This window comes from Ostrea edulis, chromosome 3 (assembly GCF_947568905.1).
Source record: "Ostrea edulis chromosome 3, xbOstEdul1.1, whole genome shotgun sequence".
NCBI classification, from domain to species: Eukaryota; Metazoa; Mollusca; class Bivalvia; order Ostreida; family Ostreidae; genus Ostrea; species Ostrea edulis.
Window position 1 is genome coordinate 4,779,924 of NC_079166.1, and position 19,207 is coordinate 4,799,130.

The 19,207-nt window shown below is 35.7% G+C and overlaps 1 protein-coding gene across 1 annotated transcript in view; it reads left to right on the forward strand.

Annotated features, from left to right (window-relative positions):
• The window catches only part of LOC125672755 (uncharacterized), a 188,624-nt gene that overhangs the window by 24,871 nt on the left and 144,546 nt on the right, over positions 1 to 19,207 (forward strand). The window contains exons 7-26 of the mRNA XM_056159795.1: positions 1,493 to 1,575; positions 2,634 to 2,692; positions 3,595 to 3,716; positions 4,384 to 4,474; positions 4,615 to 4,726; positions 4,887 to 5,061; positions 5,556 to 5,745; positions 5,976 to 6,184; positions 6,908 to 7,026; positions 7,863 to 8,086; positions 9,664 to 9,809; positions 10,345 to 10,521; positions 11,454 to 11,612; positions 11,926 to 12,068; positions 14,220 to 14,290; positions 14,796 to 14,962; positions 15,135 to 15,301; positions 15,398 to 15,566; positions 16,870 to 17,022; positions 18,489 to 18,665. Coding sequence (XP_056015770.1) covers positions 1,493 to 1,575; positions 2,634 to 2,692; positions 3,595 to 3,716; positions 4,384 to 4,474; positions 4,615 to 4,726; positions 4,887 to 5,061; positions 5,556 to 5,745; positions 5,976 to 6,184; positions 6,908 to 7,026; positions 7,863 to 8,086; positions 9,664 to 9,809; positions 10,345 to 10,521; positions 11,454 to 11,612; positions 11,926 to 12,068; positions 14,220 to 14,290; positions 14,796 to 14,962; positions 15,135 to 15,301; positions 15,398 to 15,566; positions 16,870 to 17,022; positions 18,489 to 18,665 — 2,913 coding nt within the window. The remainder of the gene's footprint in view (positions 1 to 1,492; positions 1,576 to 2,633; positions 2,693 to 3,594; positions 3,717 to 4,383; positions 4,475 to 4,614; positions 4,727 to 4,886; positions 5,062 to 5,555; positions 5,746 to 5,975; positions 6,185 to 6,907; positions 7,027 to 7,862; positions 8,087 to 9,663; positions 9,810 to 10,344; positions 10,522 to 11,453; positions 11,613 to 11,925; positions 12,069 to 14,219; positions 14,291 to 14,795; positions 14,963 to 15,134; positions 15,302 to 15,397; positions 15,567 to 16,869; positions 17,023 to 18,488; positions 18,666 to 19,207) is intronic.

A 19,207-nucleotide genomic window follows, 5' to 3' on the forward strand; every position in this document is an offset into this window, starting at 1 on the left:
TTTTGTGTATGGATCTTCATTGATATTGTATGTCTATTTCAACAACTGGGAATTCTGTGAGAAATGAAAGGAGAATGTAAATTTTAAAAAAAAATTCATTTTCAAAAATACATGAGGATATGAACTTCAACACTTTACATCAACCATGAAATGTTGATGTGCTTCATGCTTGAGTGAAGCATTGCAGTTCATACCCTCATGTATTTACAGAAAATAATGAAATTTGTTTCTTAAACATACACTCTTACCTTGTTACATACATTGCCACCTGTTATATAGTACATCACTTAACAGTTTAGTCCTTTGGGTCTCTTGTATAATCAAATTTTGTTCAGTGTCTGTTTGTTTTCTTGTCTGTATCCTTCATGATATGCTCTTGGTATTATTATGTGAGTCCAATTTTCACCAGAGATGCTGTGTGGCATCTTTTAGAGTATGAAAAGCTAAATATTGAATTTTATAGTCCCAGTCCTCTTGGGGGCCTAGGGAAGGGGATAAAACTTTAAAATAGATAGTATGATCTTAATTATCTTCATACTCCTGAACGTCTAGCATAAAAATTTAGTTAATATAGTTATCATTATGGAATCCCTTGTCAAATTTGTAGCCCCTGGGTCAGTGATTAAAGCTGAAGACTATGAGCAGCAATAGAAATAGAGTGACATTAGCGAGTCATATTATATAGAATAAAGTTTGCTTAAACCTATACCTGGGAGTCCCAACTACATTTTAAAAAATGTATTTTAACCTCAATATGTCAAACCCTCAGATTTCTGAAGTATTTTCTCAGCCCCATCGAGTTTGACATATTACAAGGGTTGACTATATATCTCTGCTACCTTGCATCTGATGTTTACCTACAAGGATAAATATATACAACATATCATGTATAGTCGATTCAGCTTGTACAAACTCTAACCTCAGGGAAGACAGTAGGGGTAAGAGTTTTCACATATAGATGTATTTAAGTTTATTGGATGTCTTCTAGAGAACCAAAAAGTGGAAGATACTGCCTCCTTCTGCCATCTAAGTATTGAAATTGTCTCTGGCTTACATCCCATGTGTACAGCGTATAATTCCTGCCAGCATTGAATGATCTGAAATGGGGATTTTATTGTATCCATTGATATGGAACCTGAAATAATTACCAATTAAAGGAAAAAAATAGAATACCTGAAAATGGCACCAAAATTATATAGCGCCGCTCTGTCCCTGGCAAGATATGCAAACATTCATTGTTGTGTAGAGTCACATTGGTTTGATCTGTAAACTACATGTAGAGGTAAGTTCACTGTTAAAGAATAATGGGACTAAATTAAGAGGCAAACATCCTTATGTGCTGATTCAAGACATAACAAGACCAGTAGAAGAAACACTCAGGTGAACAATTTATTCCCCTATGCACTTGTTCAGTTAAAAATATATTCATTAAAACTATATCATGAATGATGTGTATGCTATCATCTCGTACATTGTTTATTTTTGTTTCCAGACCATGGTCTACCATGATATCCTTGGAACCATTCATAGTGTCCTTATTGAAGAGGATTTCACATCTCCCAAGAGTCCTCCAGGGTATGAAGAGAGAGAGAAAGAGAGAGAGATTCAGCATATTTTTAGCTAAGGGAAGATGGCAGGAATGCAAAAGCTTTTTAGCTCACCTGAGCTGAAAGCTCAAGTGAGCTATTCTGATCGCCTGTTGTCCGTTGTCTGTCTGTCCATCTGTCTGTAAACTTTCTACATTTTGGACTTCTTCTCCAGAACCACTTTGCCAATTTCAACCAAACTTGGCCAAAAGCATTCTTGGTTGAAGGGCTTTCAAGTTTATTCCAATGAAGGACCATGTCCCTTTCAAAGGGGAGATAATCACAAAAATGCAAAAATAGGGTGGGGTCATTTAAAAATTTCTCAAGAACCACTGGGCCAGAAGAGCTGAAATTTACATGAAAGATTCCTGACATAGTGCAGATTCAAGTTTGTTCAAATCATGGCCCCCGGGGGTAGGATGGGGCCACAAGGGGGGAGCAAAGTTGTACATAAAAATATAGGAAAAATCTTTAAAAATCTTCTTCTCAAGAACCATTAGGCCAAAGAAGTTAACATTTACATGAAAGCTTTCTGACATAGTGTAGATTCAAGTTTGCAAAAATCATGGCCTCCAGGGGTAGGTTGGGGCCATATTAGGGTCTAAGGTTTTACATGCAAATATATATGGAAAGTCTTCAGATATGGGCCAAGGTGACTCAGGTGAGCGATGTGGCCCATGGACCTCTTGTTTTTTCTCTCCTTTCTTTGAGGAATTGAGCATTGTGTGAATCTCCCTCAGTTGCCACATACTTCTCTTAGTGCAGTGGTGGAAATATAGGTTCCATAACCAGTTCAAATTAGTATTAATCTGGTTTTTTCACTCTTGAAAATAGAAAAAAAAGATGATGGAGGAATGAGAGTTTGAGAAATGTTCCAGGTATTTCATAACATGTTAGTAAAACCAAAAAAGAACTTGGAATGATGAAGCAAAGCTGATAATGGGAGAAATCAAAGTAAGCCATGAAGATGAAGTGAAAAAATGTACTCTCCACTCCCACATATTCCCCTGAAAATTAGCTATAAGCTGAATTTACTTGTATTTGTAGGTTTGAACCCCTCCATGGCATGAGAAAAATAAAGGCTGTAAATGAATTTAGTACGACAGGTAATTTAGTACATTATTTTATTTTCAAGAACTTTTGAAATCTTTGTGCAGAATGTTCTGTAGACATATTTATTTCCATGGGGTCATATTTCTGTGGATTTGAATTTTCTGTATCGTCCGCGGGTATGAAATTTCGCAGGAATTTGTACGCTTAAAGTTGTAAAATACAGTACACATATACTGTTATTTTACCTCCAGTTAATTGTCACCATTTTGTTTTACAACTGCCAACTGTATTGCTAAATGAATTCATCCTGCAAGTGCTGACTACATGAAGTTCTATAAAGTTCACTGTGAGCAGTAATTATCACACATTAGAATCTTAGTAAAAGCATCTTTATACGTTTTATCTTTTAGACTACCCAGCTGTGTTTATGACTTTTAGTCTGCAGTCATGAAATTCCCGGGATTTTTCTGACGGTGGAGTTAGCGTAAATCTGTACTTCTACATGTACAGTAAAAAAAATTTGCATTATAAAAAAATAGAAATCATTGCTTATAACATGTGGTTGTGAGATTGGTTTGATTGTTGATGGGTTGATAGCTCAGTTGAAAAACAAAACACAACACTTGTCCAAAGTTTAGGAGGTCCTGAGTTCATTTTGCATCCTATTTATGTTTGATGTCATAGGTGATATTCTTGTCTTTTACGTAATAGGAACATCGGAAAATCATAAAATTAAATGGGAAGATACTTAGATAGGGGGAATGTGGTAGTTAGATCAGGATATGAATGCTAGTTCATTTGATAAGAGCACCTGTCTGAAGTTGAAAGGGCCGGGGGATTCAATGTAGTTTGTTGAATTTTTCCCCCTTTATTTTACACTTATAAGTACATGATTGGTACATGTACAAAAAACAGAAGGAATTTTTATATTGTTACATGTATTTATTTACTACAGAATACCCGGATATGTCATACACCAGTGAAGGGAAATTGACCTTTCTAACAAGACATGTAGACAAAAAGGAATGGACTAAGCCTAGTGAACAACTGTTGAAAGCATCAATACATCTTGGCACTGTAAGAGTTTTTTTTTTTCTTCTGACATTTTCCCCCTGATATTTGAAGGTAGAAAAGTTAAAGGCAAACAGTCTTTGGATTAAATTTCTTAGGCTCCGTCATATTTGAAAGATGCTGCTACATTGAGCATGGTTTGGTATTTTTTCTTATCGATAAAATTTGCTGCAGGAAATTTTCCTGCTTTTGGTTTTTTAAATACCAAAAGTAAAATAAATTTTAGGCTGGGACAATATAAATTGTTTATTATACCAAGAAACGTGATTTTGGAAAAGAAGATGGGTAAAGAAAGATAATGTATTTAAAAATCATTTTCATTAATTTTGTCCAAATTTTTTTTTGCACTTTCATTAGTTCAATGTCAAATGATGCATGTAGTTTTTTTTCTTGCATGTAATTTAACAACACCCAATTCATAAAGATAATATGACAGTCCCAGGTAATTTTACTTATCTGCCTTGAAGGAACATGATTGTCTTGCTCTTTGCATTTTAATTTTCACCTGAGAATTTAAATATTGAATTTGTATGGGTCAAAGTATATGATAAGGACACTTGTTCATGTTATATAATAATCTAAATACATGCAGAGAAAATTGGAACTGCTGGTCTCTAGAAAAATTGAGTTTAATGTTAAATTATGTTCAATCATAGTTACTCTCTTTTTATAGGTGAAACACACACCGAAACGTTTGAATATTACAGAGAGCAGAAAACACATCACTTCGAATCTGACTTGCATTGAAAATCAGCCAGATCAAGGTGTGAAATATTTAATACACGGAATCAAAAGTATTATGCCAACATAGTCTTGAGATAAATATATATTTGTACAGTTCCACTGAATACAGAAATTTTACAATTTGTATCTTAATTTATGCACATATTTATTACACTACAAGGTTCTCCGGTCACTGGTTTGTGTTTTCGGAATATTGTGAACCAGCTTTTGAAGTTACCTGATCAAGAAATTGTCAAAATTGCCCAGTTCTACTTCCGTGTTTTGCAGCCAACGTAAGTTCCGATTGTCAGCGGATCAAATTAGAAATGTGTCCTTCATCTAGTAAGAAATTTTCTGAAATTAGTTTTCGTTGAAGTTATATACTGCCAGCAACATTGTGTACAGAAAGTATTCGATTCTAAATCCTAATATAATTATGTTTGCAATATGCAGAGTTTATAGATATAGAAAAGCTACAGAGAATATGGTTGATGCTTACGGAACAATGAACACAGAACTGTCTGAGAGAATGCTAGCAGAGAAAGTTCTACTAAGTCCTACTCCTGATCATAATCTTGTCAAAAGGGTTTTGACGCATGTTGCAGTCAATGAGAAAGCTCCATCTGAGGTTTGTACATACTAAAAGTATACTGGGAAAAATGCTTTAATATACTAAAACCTATAAAGGGAAATTATTAAGCAGGATAATCTACCACCCCCCCCCCCCCCCTCCATTTTTAAAAGTATATAATACATGCACTATGGCAATGTTAAATTTACAGGTGAAGACTTCATATTTTATGAAGTAGTATATGTAAATCACATTTCATGCACAAAAACATTTATGCATAATTTTGCGAGACTAGCCATTCTTGAAAATTTAGTTCTCACAAATAGACTTTTGCATATATAGAAGAATTAAGCAATAAATCAAGATTCGCGAAAGTGAATGAATACTTCGTATCCATGTGAAAATAAGGTCTCATGAAATAAAAGTGATCTACTGTATCTTTGTCAAAACTCGTTCAAGGTCGTATATCATCTTACGCTTTCCAACAGTAGAATTTTTCCTCTCATTTGACATGTATATTCATTTTCACTAAACCATTTTGTTTCATGCAGCTGATGGTGAAAACTTTGGAAGATGCAGTGTTTAACAGAGAGAAATTTCCTGGGGAGTTTTACATCAATGATACTCATAGCCGATGCATGCTGGCTCTAGGAGCTGTTAGTCACAAGTTATTAAAGGAAGGGAAAGTGCAGAGGGCCAGGAAATTGATTGATCGGATTCACTCAAAACTGGGATTGCATGGTACGTACCGTGAGACTGTTGGAAATGATGTGATTTTTTCCCATGAAAATTAATTGTGTTCGTAGTAAATTCCAACAAAGGCTAGATATTATGTATACTTATACACTTCTGAGAATTAAAAAAAGATACAAAACAATATTTAGATTGGAAAGAGTGTGCTGGGCTGTTTTTCAAATCTGCCAAGGTGTACTTATTATAAAGGTTATTAATTATTGCTTTTAAAACTTCAGACCCATGGGAATACAGGCAAAGGAGAGCCGTAATGACGAGGAGAGAGAAGGAGGAATATGACCACCACAAAGTGGTCTTACTAGAGACCTTGGGAAATGCTAGGCTGGACGAGTCCTATGATTACATTCTCTCTCATCTTAACAGCACAAACTCACCATGGATAAAGAGGGCTGGGTGTCACGCGCTCCGCAAATACGACCATCAACACGTAATACACATTCAAACCTGTGATTAAAGTCCATTAAGCAGTTGCATATCATATTCAATATTCAATGTATTCCCCAGAAAAAGAAAACCCAAACAATTTTAAATGATGTAATCTTATTTAAGAAAGTTTTTAAATTCTTCCAAAACAGTTGTCAAATAATTTGCAAGCATCCACACACTAGAGGGACATTTCTCTACACATAAACTAGTACCAAGGGGAAATTAGCATTAATGTTTAAAACTGCCAAGCATTAAATTGTCAGAAAGTACAACAGCATTACTATTAATTGAACACTCCGTTGGTAGCCCACATCTAACCATATTGGGTTCCCACTCTTGGTCCATTGGCCTTTTAGCTTAATAGGGAACACATACTGAGTTTACTATGTAATACTAATACTACTAATACCATATAAGCAGGATTTTTAGCGAGGATTTAATTTTGGCATTCTTAGCGAGGGTGCAGAGATTGCTAAAATTGAATATGGTAGGTAAAAGTTATCTTTTTTTGAATTATAGATTTGCTAGAATTAGCTCTCGCTAAATATAAATACCAATTTTTATGTGAAAATTGCTAAATTTGTGTCTCGCTAGAAAATCCACTTATACGTTATTCATTTACATTCAAATCAATATTTACCAGCATTGTCAGACAGCAAGAGGAGCAAAATGACAATGTTCAAGTACAATAAGAATGTTTAACAGAGGTTTTTGAAATCTGTAGGCTGCTGATACCCTGTTGTATTCAGCGCTGTATGATGAGGATCAGACAGTAAGATATGAGGCCTCTCTCCTCTACATGTCTCATCCCAAGGGAAAGATGATTGCTCCGATGAATTCCAGGTATTATCAGGAGTATATATTTCACACTACTGCCATGCAATAGGGCTTATATACAAGTAGTGTTGTTGCCCTGCCATCATTTCCTGTCATTTAGTAATGATTGTAATTTTCCGCACTAATCTTTTAGCTTTGATTGCAGTGTAATTGAGCTGGTTTTTGTGTGTAACGGTTTTAATGAATTACTTGTAACATTTTTAAGTGACCGATACTATTAGTTAGAGTTAGTTAGTGACCTGATACGGAAAAATACATGGTGTGAAATGAAAACCCGTGAATCCGAGCCCGATACGGGTTTTCTTTTCACACCATGTATTTTTCTGTATTTCCTAACTACATATAACTGTGTCATGAATTTATCTCGTGGAAGACCTCTAACTGTATATGTGGGGGTCTATATCATACAACTTATCGCTTGCCAATTTTGTCACGACTGCAAGTCAAACCGGACAATAAATTATTCACTCAATATGGAGTTTTCTCACATGATACTTCTTTTTTCACGGCATCATGTGACCAAGATCTGACCAATTAGATTTCAACAATTTTGTCTGAGGTGTGATTAATGTGCTTTCTTCAGAGTTATTGCCCTTGGACTTAGAACGTTTTATAGAGTTTTGGCATCCTCTGTGCATTGAAGATTCAAACATTTTCAGCTTCTTAAATGCTTCAAAGCCAATTTTTATTTAAAAACAAAATGATGAAGCTCTCGTGAGCATCTAGTATGTTGAATATATTTTACAAAGCAATTAAGTGCGTGGTTGTAGTGATTAAATCTGATCTGTTCAATAGTGTGTATCTTAGAAAATATTCATAAACACTGGGTCTCTGTTTTAAAGGGAACAAACTGCGTATGACAACACAACAATAGTGGAGGATCCATATGATGCAGGTGTGGGTGTTGTAGATCTAGAAGGTCACCAGCGATCTCGCAGAAGTGTGTGGGACGGCATTCAATTTAGATTAGCGGCTCCAAGCGTAGACTGGAGAAAACACATTGGATCCACATCTATCGGAGCATCTTTTGGCGTAATCATGCTGAACTTGTTAGATTTAGCAATAGGTATGTATATAAAATAAAAAACTTCTAGTATCCTTACAGAAAAAAATGCAATATTGACAAATTAATACAGTTTCTCACTGCTTTTCTTCAAAGTTGAAACCATGATTTTACGAGATGCGAAATTCAAAGTAAGTTGGAGTTAAGACACTGTAAACACCTGCTAAGGCTGATCAAACCCTAGAACTACAGCATTTACAGAAATTGTCATTCTATGTTTATGTAGCATATATTTATAAGACTCCAAAGTGCGATGGGACTCCAAATTGTGATGATCACGCCAAACCCCGATGGTTTGCGCCAAACCCCGATGGTATGACACGCCAAAGTGCGATGGTCCACACTCATGCGCCAAAGTGCGATGGTGTGACACGCCGAAATCCATTGGTTTGTAAACAACACAGTGTTGTGGTACAGACTGTACCGTGTGTTGCTTCACTAAAATATCAGTGCAAAATCCATGCATAAAAAATAAGAAGTTCAACTTATTTCATTACGGTAACCATTTAGTTGTCTTGTTATTAAACACAAAACTTTCCAACGCGAAATCGTATAGAATGTTTTGCATTATAGCATATTCCCAGGATATTTTTTTTTTTTTTTTTTTTTTTTAGATCTATATGTATGTCACAAGTAATAAATGATCATGAATTAAAGAATGTTTGGGCGAAGAAGATAGTTCGACAACAAATGTACTTTTCGTTCTCATTATCCTCAACCTCGTATACCTTGCCGTTGTTGTCGTCTGAGTTGCATTTCTTTGGTTTCATTTTGACGTTAAGAATGACGTCACAATGACGTTACGTCACAAATGTTACTGAGCTCCGCACCATCGCACTTTGGAGCGACCATCGCACTTTAGAGTCTTACATATTTAATGTGAAATTTCAATTGACAATTTCGAAATCTTCGCTTCTATCTTAAGTAATAGACCACTCAGTGACCTGGACCGGTAAATGTCCTAGTAAAAATAAACACATGAAATTGAGAGAACGATGACGTATATCTCTGTTATTTTAAGAACCTGTGGCTTGAAATTTGGCATGCAAATAGTTAAAAAATTAAGCTATTCAAGGAGACCAGCAAATTATGCATATCGCACCTATATTCTGATTTATTAGGCATTTGAAGCGAGTGGGTAGTTTTTAATCTGGGTCAGAGTTAGACCCCTTTATATATTTATGGTATCACAGAGTTTGGGCCCAAAAGGGGCTTAGCCCCTGTGGGTGGAGCTAATATCAGGGATCAAATTTGGCATAATACATGAATATATTGGGGGAAATAAACTTTAAAATCTTGAAAAAAAAATTCTCCAGAACAGCAAGACCATATTAGTCATATTGGTAATGAAGCATCACCATGTTGTGGATTCAAGTCACAACCCCATGGGGCTAAGTGGGGGTCATGTAATATGAGGTCAAAATTTATCTTGGGATTAAAGAGGGTAGAGATCTTGTAAAAATCTTCCTCTGAGGAACAGCAGGGCCAAGGGTAACTCAGCCTCTTGCTTTTTTCCGGTACTGGTGTTCTGGGTCTCACATTTTAATGAATTGATGTTGTGTTTTTATTGCCACTTGCAGCTCCAACCCAAGGCCACATAAAGATCCGTGTACACGACGAGGCTTATGCAAGAATACATGTTGGAATACTGAATTTCAATTATGACTTCTTTGTTGCCAGAGTTTGTTTTAAAGGAGGGACTGAGTACAACATCAACATCTTACAGGTAAAATTTTAATGCAGTTTTCTTTTCGCTTTTCATGCAAAGAAGGCAATCTAGAGGCAAACTTTTGATAGTTTTGTAATTGTCTTACACATTAAAAAAGTTGATCTTTTTTTTTAAAGTTGACATCTGTTAAGCCAGTGAATAACTTCTCATTTATGTCCCCCTGGAATGATGGACCAAGAAAAATGTGAAAATTCATTGAAAATTTTCTGTGCTCTTTTACATATGACAGTGAGCTGTGAACAATTGTTGAATGCATGTCCCCTGGATATTTTGATGATGGGGGGGGGGGGGGGGGGGTTGCTAAAATTTTAGAATGCAATAGATGTCGGTATAGTATTCCCATTGAAGGTCTTGACTTAATGGGGGGCCAGGTGTTACAGTTTTTTTTTCCAAAGATTCTCACAAGATTCCTGTCTTTATAAAATAAAATGAATGAGGTAAAATTGTGTCCTATAGACCTATTGTTTAATAACACCCAATACTCTGTGACTATTTACCATTTAGGCCCTGTATATAAATTTTTCTTCTTCAGGGAAACGAAATGAAAAAAATCATTGAGATGGCAGCAAATTTTTCAAAGAAGCTGAGAGAAATTGTGAATGGCATTAAATCTGGTGTGCAGTTGTTCAAATCCTTGATATCTGGCAGCCTTAACCTAAAGAAGATAATCGATGATTTTGTCAGTGCTCTTACAATTATCCCAAACAAGGTAAGTAAAATTCTGTAAATAATGCTGTTATTAATTATCCCAAACAAGGTAAGTAAAATTCTGTAAATAATGCTGTTATAATTATCCCAAACAAGGCAAGTAAAATTCTGTAAATAATGCTGTTACAATTATCCCAAACAAGGTAAGTAAAATTCTGTAAATAATGCTGTTACAATTATCCCATACAAGGCAGGTAAAATTCTGTAAATAATGCTGTTACAATTATCCCATACAAGGCAAGTGACATTCTGTAAATAATGCTGTTACAATTTTTCCAAACAAGGCAGGTAAAATTCTGCTGTTAAATTTTAATGACAGAATGTGTGCATAATGCACATTCCAGTTATATTAATGATTTATCAAATTTCTTGTGTCAATTCCAAATTTTAACAATATTTAGGGTTCAAAAGCAGTCAATTAAAAATTTAGTATTGGACTTGGAGTAGCGAATATTATTTATAGTAAACACAGCAAGCACACAGCAGGCAAGCTCTAATGACACCGTGTGAACAGAGGAAATTCTAGTATTGAGGTACACATTGAACTTAGCTTGTTGATATTACACAGTGATTATACAGAGAACCAGATAAGTCTGACAGAGAACCAGATAAGTCTGACAGAGAACCAATTAAGTCTGACAGAGAACCAGATAAGTCTGACAGTGAACCAGATAAGTCTGGACAGAGAACCAGTTACGTCTGACAGAGAACCAGATAAGTCTGACAGAGAACCAGATAAGTCTGACAGAGAGCCAGATAAGTCTAACAGAGAACCAGTTAAGTCTGCTGTGAAGTCTGGCGAATCTGAATTTTGAGAGTTGTTACAAGTGTGCACCCTTTTTTGCAATAAGCTTTTACCTGCTTCAGTAGTACTAGACAGTAAACATTTGATATCTTCATCATAATATACATATTTTTTCTTTCTATTTACAGGTAGCAAATTTGATTGAAAAATCAAAAGAAGCCCTGACTGAAATAGGCCAATATGATCCTGATGATCTGCCTCCAGAGTTCAAGCCTACAATCAATTTTGTGCATAAAGTGTCCAAACTGTTTTCTGATATCAAAGCAGATGTAATGGGATTTGTGAATGTGAGTGAATTCTTTTACTCTGTGTAAAAATTGATACTTTAATCATTATGAAAATTTTTCTAACAGTAATTACTGCCACAGCAATTGCTATCAACTAAATGAAAGGAAAGCAGCTAGATTATGGACATACTACTCTATTTAGTAACAGCTTTAAGTGACTAGGTATTTACTATTTTCAGGCAGTGGAGCAGATTATGGACATACTACTGTATTTAGTAACAGCTTTAAGTGACTGGCTATTTACTATTTTCACTTTAAGTGACTGGCTATTTACTATTTTCACTTTAAGTGACTCGCTATTTACTATTTTCAGGCAGTGGAGCAGCCTGTCAAGGTGGTACTTCCTCATCAAGGCAAAGCTCTATATGAAAGTATCAAAGACATCATTAATGGATTTTCAAAAATTTTGAAAAACCCCAAGGCAGCACTTGCAAGTATTGGAAAAGGAGTGTTCACGTAAGATATAGAATGATAAGCCCTCTTTTTATCTCACCTGTGCCATTATAAGCCCTCTTTTTAACTACCTGTGCCATTATAAGCCCTCTTTTTATTTTACCTGTGCCATTATAAGCCCTCTTTTTAGCTCACCTGCCATTATAAGCCTTCATTTTAGCTCACCTGCCGAGGCTTGAGTGAACTTTTCTGTCTCTGGTATGTAAACTTTTCACATAAAGTTTCGACTTCTTTTCAAGAAACAATGAGCCAATTTCAGTTAAACTTCCCACAAAGCATCCTAGGGTGAAGGGAATTAAATTTTGTACAATTATTTTTTTAATACCAATTAATCTTGGCCTCTCTTAAATTGTAAAATTCATGATCACTTGGTTAGGGGTTAGTCCAAAAGAGGATGGGGTGTCCTGAAGCATGTGTATTTGACGAAGGTCAAGGTAACTGGTAGAGAGGTTAATTTTGTTGCACACCATGATTTTGTAATGGAGAAACATAAGATGACACTGGGCACAATGAGCAGACCTAAATGAGGACATTTAGCTAGTGTCAAGGTCACATTGTAAAAACATTTCTCAAGGCCATAAATCTATTTAGCACAAGTTTGCTTACTTGGTCATACAGTTGGTAAAAATCAAAGTCAGTGTTGAAAATTCAAGAAGTATTTGTACGAACAATGATTTAGTTAATATCATTAATGGAGAAATATTAGAAGAAATTGATTTCATTTTAAATTTCCAAACAATGGGGAAAAAAAGAAAGAAAAAAACCTGATAAGTTTGAAAATTGAGCCCATTGCACTATCAACATCTACAATATTTCATGGAGTGACACTGAGGTTATCATTGCACTATCAACATCTACAATATTTCATGGTGTGGCACTGAGGTTATCATTGCACTATCAACATCTACAATATTTCATGGAGTGACACTGAGGTTATCATTGCACTATCAACATCTACAATATTTCATGGTGTGACACTGAGGTTATCATTGCACTATCAACATCTACAATATTTCATGGTGTGGCACTGAGGTTATCATTGCACTATCAACATCTACAATATTTCATGGAGTGACACTGAGGTTATCATTGCACTATCAACATCTACAATATTTCATGGTGTGACACTGAGGTTATCATTGCACTATCAACATCTACAATATTTCATGGTGTGACACTGAGGTTATCATTGCACTATCAACATCTACAATATTTCATGGAGTGACACTGAGGTTATCATTGCACTATCAACATCTACAATATTTCATGGTGTGGCACTGAGGTTATCATTGCACTATCAACATATACAATATTTCATGGTGTGACACTGAGGTTATCATTGGGCCTTTTGTGGTTTAATCTCTAGATTTGTATATTCTGATTCCCTGTAGGAAACTTTTCCAAACGAATCAGTGCTCTCTAGATTTGTATATTCTGATTCCCTGTAGGAAACTTTTCATGTTATCCAGGGTCTGAAACTGTTTTGAAATTCGTATGTCATTTTTATACCCCCTGAACGAAGTTCTGGGGGGTATATAGGAATCTGTCTGTCTGTCTGTCCGTCCGTCCGTCCGTCCGTCCATCTGTCTGTCTGTGCAGATTCGTGTCCGGGCTATAACTTCTTTGTTCTTTGACTTAGGCATACCATATTTGGCACACAGGTAGATCACCATGAGACGATGTGTCAAGTACCTTCATGACCTCTATATGACCTTGACCCTTGACTTCAAGGTCAAAATTAAAGGTTTTTTACAATGGATTCGTGTCCGGGCCATAACTTTTTGTTCTTTGACATAGGCATACCATATTTGACACATGAGTGTATCACCATGAGACGATGTGTCATGTACATTCATGACCTCTTTATGACCTTGACCTTTGATCTCAAGGTCAAAATTATAGGTTTATGCCATGGATTTGTGTTCGGACTATATCTTCCATTTTCTTCTACAAATACATACCATATTTTTACACCCAGGAAAGAGGTAATTTATACCTATTAACAACACCCTTTGGGAGATTGGGGGGGGGGGTATTCTTAGTGAGCATTGCTCACAGTACATCTTGTTTGTTTAGCTTTTGTTATAAAAGATTCTTAGAGCTACCAAGTCACACCCAATTTTCATCATATTCTTTCTTGTATACTCTATGCAGGATTTATCAGTCCATTAGAATTCTGATACAACAGAAAGAGAAAATACAAGAGGCGTGCTTTTTCCTACGAGGTAATCTTTTGCGGTATTTGTAAAGACAGGGACCTAGTCAAGTTATATATAGAGTGTGTGTATGAAGAAAATGTGATGTAAGGCCAGCAAAACATGCATGCAAAATGAAAGGAGATATGTACCAAACATATAATTGTGCCTCGACTCAGAATCTATGCAAAAACCCTGACGAGCAAAACTAAGGTAAAATAATTATAAAAAAACCTCTTTATTCGCAGTTGATAACTGGTATGAGTCTGGGAACTTGAAAGTATTTTGGGGGGGGGGGGGAGTGGAGTGGAGGAATGGAATACATGTACTGGAAATCTGTATGCAGAATAATCAATCAGTAAAATGGTGACATGAATAATCAATCAGTAAAATGGTGACCACATACATTCAGAATTCTTTTAACAAAACATACTTTGAAAGTGGTGATAGGTTGGGGGATAGGTTATGTAGAGTGCTTTCACCTGTCCTATACATTTTAAATTGTGTAAAAATGCATGCAAATCATTCATTTTAGATGAAAAGCCATATTGGTTTGATGTTGAAAAGTTGTTGATTGAATACAAACCTTTGGCGGATACAGCTTTTACCAGTCTCAGAACTGCTGGAGATAAATGGGTCAATGAGGAAATTGGGGATGCAGAGGACATGGTCAAAAAATTTACAAAGGGCAGAGTCACATTGGTCAGTATATGCATTACAGTGTGTTAGTCTTGTCCGAAAGTGTGGCTCCCCTTGTAATTTCCTTAATGTGTTAGTCTTGTCCGAAAGTGTGGCTCCCCATGTAATTTCCTTGATGCATGTTTACCATGTTTACATGGACTGCAGTTAAATAGACGCTGTTTAATGCTTACAGAGGGAACTGAAGTTAGAAGCTGTGCGGACTCTTGAGAACATCCAGAAGCTTCTGATGGACCCGTTCAATGATTTAGTGGGACTGGCGGATAACTTTGTGAAACAATATTCAAATGTGTTTGGACTGATTCAAAAGGTCAAGGACGCATACACCACTCTGAAGGAAGGGTAATTACTGAGTTAGCATTTTGTATATATGTGTCTACAAAAGAACTCTTCAATGAATGGTTTTGTTGTACAAATATTTCTATATTTCCAATCCAGTTACGATACAGCAAGGGGAATGATTGATTCCATATTTGGACCCAAGGTACACAAAGACTTTCCCAAGAATCGGCGTTTAAAGGGAAGTGGATGTAGCAGTGGATTCTATCCATCTTCTCTACCATACAAACACGAGGGACTTGATCTGCTGGCGGAAAGCGGAGACCAGGTGATTACAGAAATAGAGTACTGTCTATCAAAAACATTTCCTCCGCCATCTTATTTCAAGCCTGGCTAAATTTAGACATGTTCTAATTATTCTTACGCTACAGCAATAATCGGTTTTGGATTAATTTGAAATGGGATAATTAAGCTAATTTTTCAATGAATCTTAGTGAAAATAAGAAGGGGTGGGAATTTCCCATTCAGTATTGTCTGTTAGGTCAGTATTTATAGACCTGTCATGTTTATGGGTGGGGCATACAAGTTCAGTTAATATTGGAAAAAGATACAGAGGGTACACACCCATCATCAAACTGATCATGGAGATCGAAAGCATTTCATGTTCATAATTTTACGGGCGACAACCTCAGGTGTAGGAGCCACTTTGTTCTATTCTGTTTTTACTTCTGTGTGTATTGTCCAACGTAAATCTGGTGTATACCTGCAGTTTGTGTAATATGTAACTACAACAGTTTTCATGTAACAAACCTTGCACAGTGATTAATTTCCTTCTTGTGATAAAGAGTATAAAGCACAGAACACCGGTTTGGGCAAAACTATGATTTTAATATATTTCTTGTGTAAAGTTTACAATGTTGCATTAAGGGTGATCATGTTAACCTCCAAAGGTCATAGTAATCATGGTTAATTAGCTATTATTCTACAATTAATAACGGCGCTTGCTCGTGTTTTGCATTTGATGAGATTCTGTTTTCATATTATCACAACATACATGCACATGGCTGTATGTATCTTTGATGGATATGTTATTGATATATATATATATATATATATATAAGTGCTTATAATGTATTTGTAATAACAATAGGAATCTTATTCATGAAGTTACTTTATATTTTGTTGAATGGAAGATGATAACAAAATACATGTGCAATTTTTCATCAGTTTCAAAAATCCAACAAAAGTTGTGCATTTAAGATGTCATAATTAACAATTACCAATAATTGTCTGAAGCTAAACTAAGAAGTTGTGTATTCATCATTCATCAAAATAGATAAGCTTTGATGTCAAAATATATGAAGTAATAATTTTAGGAGGCCAGATTAAGCCCAAACCATACATGTATATATGTAGTCCATTATTAGTTTCCTATATATCAAATTTAACCACCCCCCCCCCACCCCCCCCCCCAAAAAAAAATTGGTTGATGGGTTTCAGTGTTTTTGACCCAATTAAAATATTGAAGTATGAATGTAGATGAGCTGCAATATGAAATACATCAATATGTAATTTATAACCCCCTCCTCCCCCTAGATTTGACTGTTCACATGAATTTGATATGATTGTAGATTGTAGCTCCTTTTGGTGGTTCTATAACAGTTGATGCTGAGGACTCGCACACAGTTATCATCGCTTCTGAGGGAGGTTCACTGCGAGGGATCACAATATTCATTACTAACATAGAACCCAATTCTACCATTGACACAGACGAGGGCAGATCAGTGAGTATTTCCACATTATAGTTCAAAACTACAAACCCTCTTCAACTGTTGCTGGAGTTCACCCACTTTTATGAAAGTTATGCCCTCTTTTCGGATTTTATATGGTACATGGTTCAGTTTTAGAGATTAGAGAAATCATTATATCACACAATACCTGTATCAACATATATACTTGAAGATGTATATATTACTTCAATGGATAATTTTAGTTTTGTTTTAATGTTTTAGAGATACCATGTTGCTAAGCTTGGTTAAGTTTTGGGGAAATTTTGATATTGCCTTATGTAGGGTACATTATAAGTGTTTGTCCCTCTGTCAGTTTTTAGGTTAGGACCTTATCATTTTATAATGTGTCTGAAAGGGTATTAAAGATGTAGATTAGCTGCAAGTTCTTGAACTAAGTCAGTTAAAAAAAATTCTTATTAAAGGTTATCGAGAGTACCTGGGCTGGGGTGTAAATTGAACTTGTCTCACAGTTTTCAAATTAATATCTTATCATTTCCCACAGTATTTGTAAGCATATTTGATGGATTTTGATTTAGTTTTAGAAACTACTAGTTGTTAAACTTAGTCAGTCTCTAACCATTAGTCAGTCTTTAACCACCCATATTGCTCATCAGGTAAAGCCCTCATTTTGTGTGGGAGCGAGGCTCAGAGTCCAGTACAGAATGCTTCACTAAGCAGCCAGCACTAAGGGTGAATGTACTGTGCACACCTCCACCTCCCTGCAGTGATTTAAAAATTCCATACTTGATATATAGCTTTATATACATATGTATATGTGCAATTTAGGTTAATATATGGAATTTCCCTCTTTTTTCAAGGAGTCTTGACAATTTACTGGGTTAGTTTAATTGTATGGACTTTTCTCAATCATACTTTCGCATGAAATTCAGTTTTTATACGCCCTTCAAAGACAGGACGTATTATGATATGGCTCTGTCCGTCCGTCTGTCTGTCCGAATCCTGTTGGCAAAATACAAAATGAACTATAAACTCCAGGATCATTTGATCACTATGATGAGAGGAAGATGCCTATATTATTTTTGAAGGTTAAAGGTCAAAGTATCTCTTAGTAGGAAAACTTTGTAGGCAGGATACAGACAAAACTATTGGGGTTGTCCTAACAACCTTTCAAACTTGGTACAAATACTATTCATGCTAAGTGGAGGGTGCCCTTTGTTCTTCAAGGTCAAAGTCGTAGCATCACTTAGCTGTATCAACTGATATTGTTTGTATTCTAATTTAAGGTTATGACCAAGTGTTAGTTAATGTCTGGAAGTTGAAGCATTGATCAACACACATATGCACACACACTCATATATATCTATATATATGATATTTTTGTCAGCATCACATTTAATGTAGAATAGGTGAGGTGTCAATGATTTGTACTGCATCTGGCAATGATTGGTACTACTTGTCCTGTCAATTGCTTTGGATCTCTGAAATCTTTTCCAATGTAGGTAGCGGCAGGTCAACCTATCGGTACTGCAACTGGTTCTTCCTGCGCGAATCACATCCATCTAGCCTTTCAGAAGGATGGAGGTAGTTATGTCGACCCCACCAAGTATCTGGAGTCCATCATTCCAGTACTCCCTGTGTGGAAGCAGATTTGTGACGACTACAAACTTGTTTTCAAGGTAAATACTGGTATTGTAATTCATACTCTAAACAACAATTATTATCATTCCAGATAAATTGCAAAAAATTCATGTGAAATGATTGAGAGCTTGTATCATTTTGATGGTGCTTTATACGAGGTGCTTAAACAAGCCATTATAGAATTTTGGTGTAATGATCCACCTTAAAGAATATTTTGTGAGTTTCTTTATTTTCAAATTTGCAAAGGTATAATTCCAGAAAACTGCACAAATTTAGTTAAATTTAGCCCTGAATAATTTGCCCTAAAATATCTGACTTATAATCCCTGAAGTTCACTCTTGTTTTCTGTCACAAAGTGCTGAACAGCCTGCAGTTAGTGATGGGGCTTTCATATTTCACATGTGTATTCCTTGTGACAAGATGTTTCTTTTGGTAGCAATTTCTGACTTCTTGACATTAGCTCTGGACTTGTTGCCACACAGGGGGACATCAGTGTTTCATATTCACAGCTTGTTTAAAATGATTTTCGGATGAGACGGCAAAAACCAAGGTCCCGTGTCACAGCAAGTGTGGCACGTTA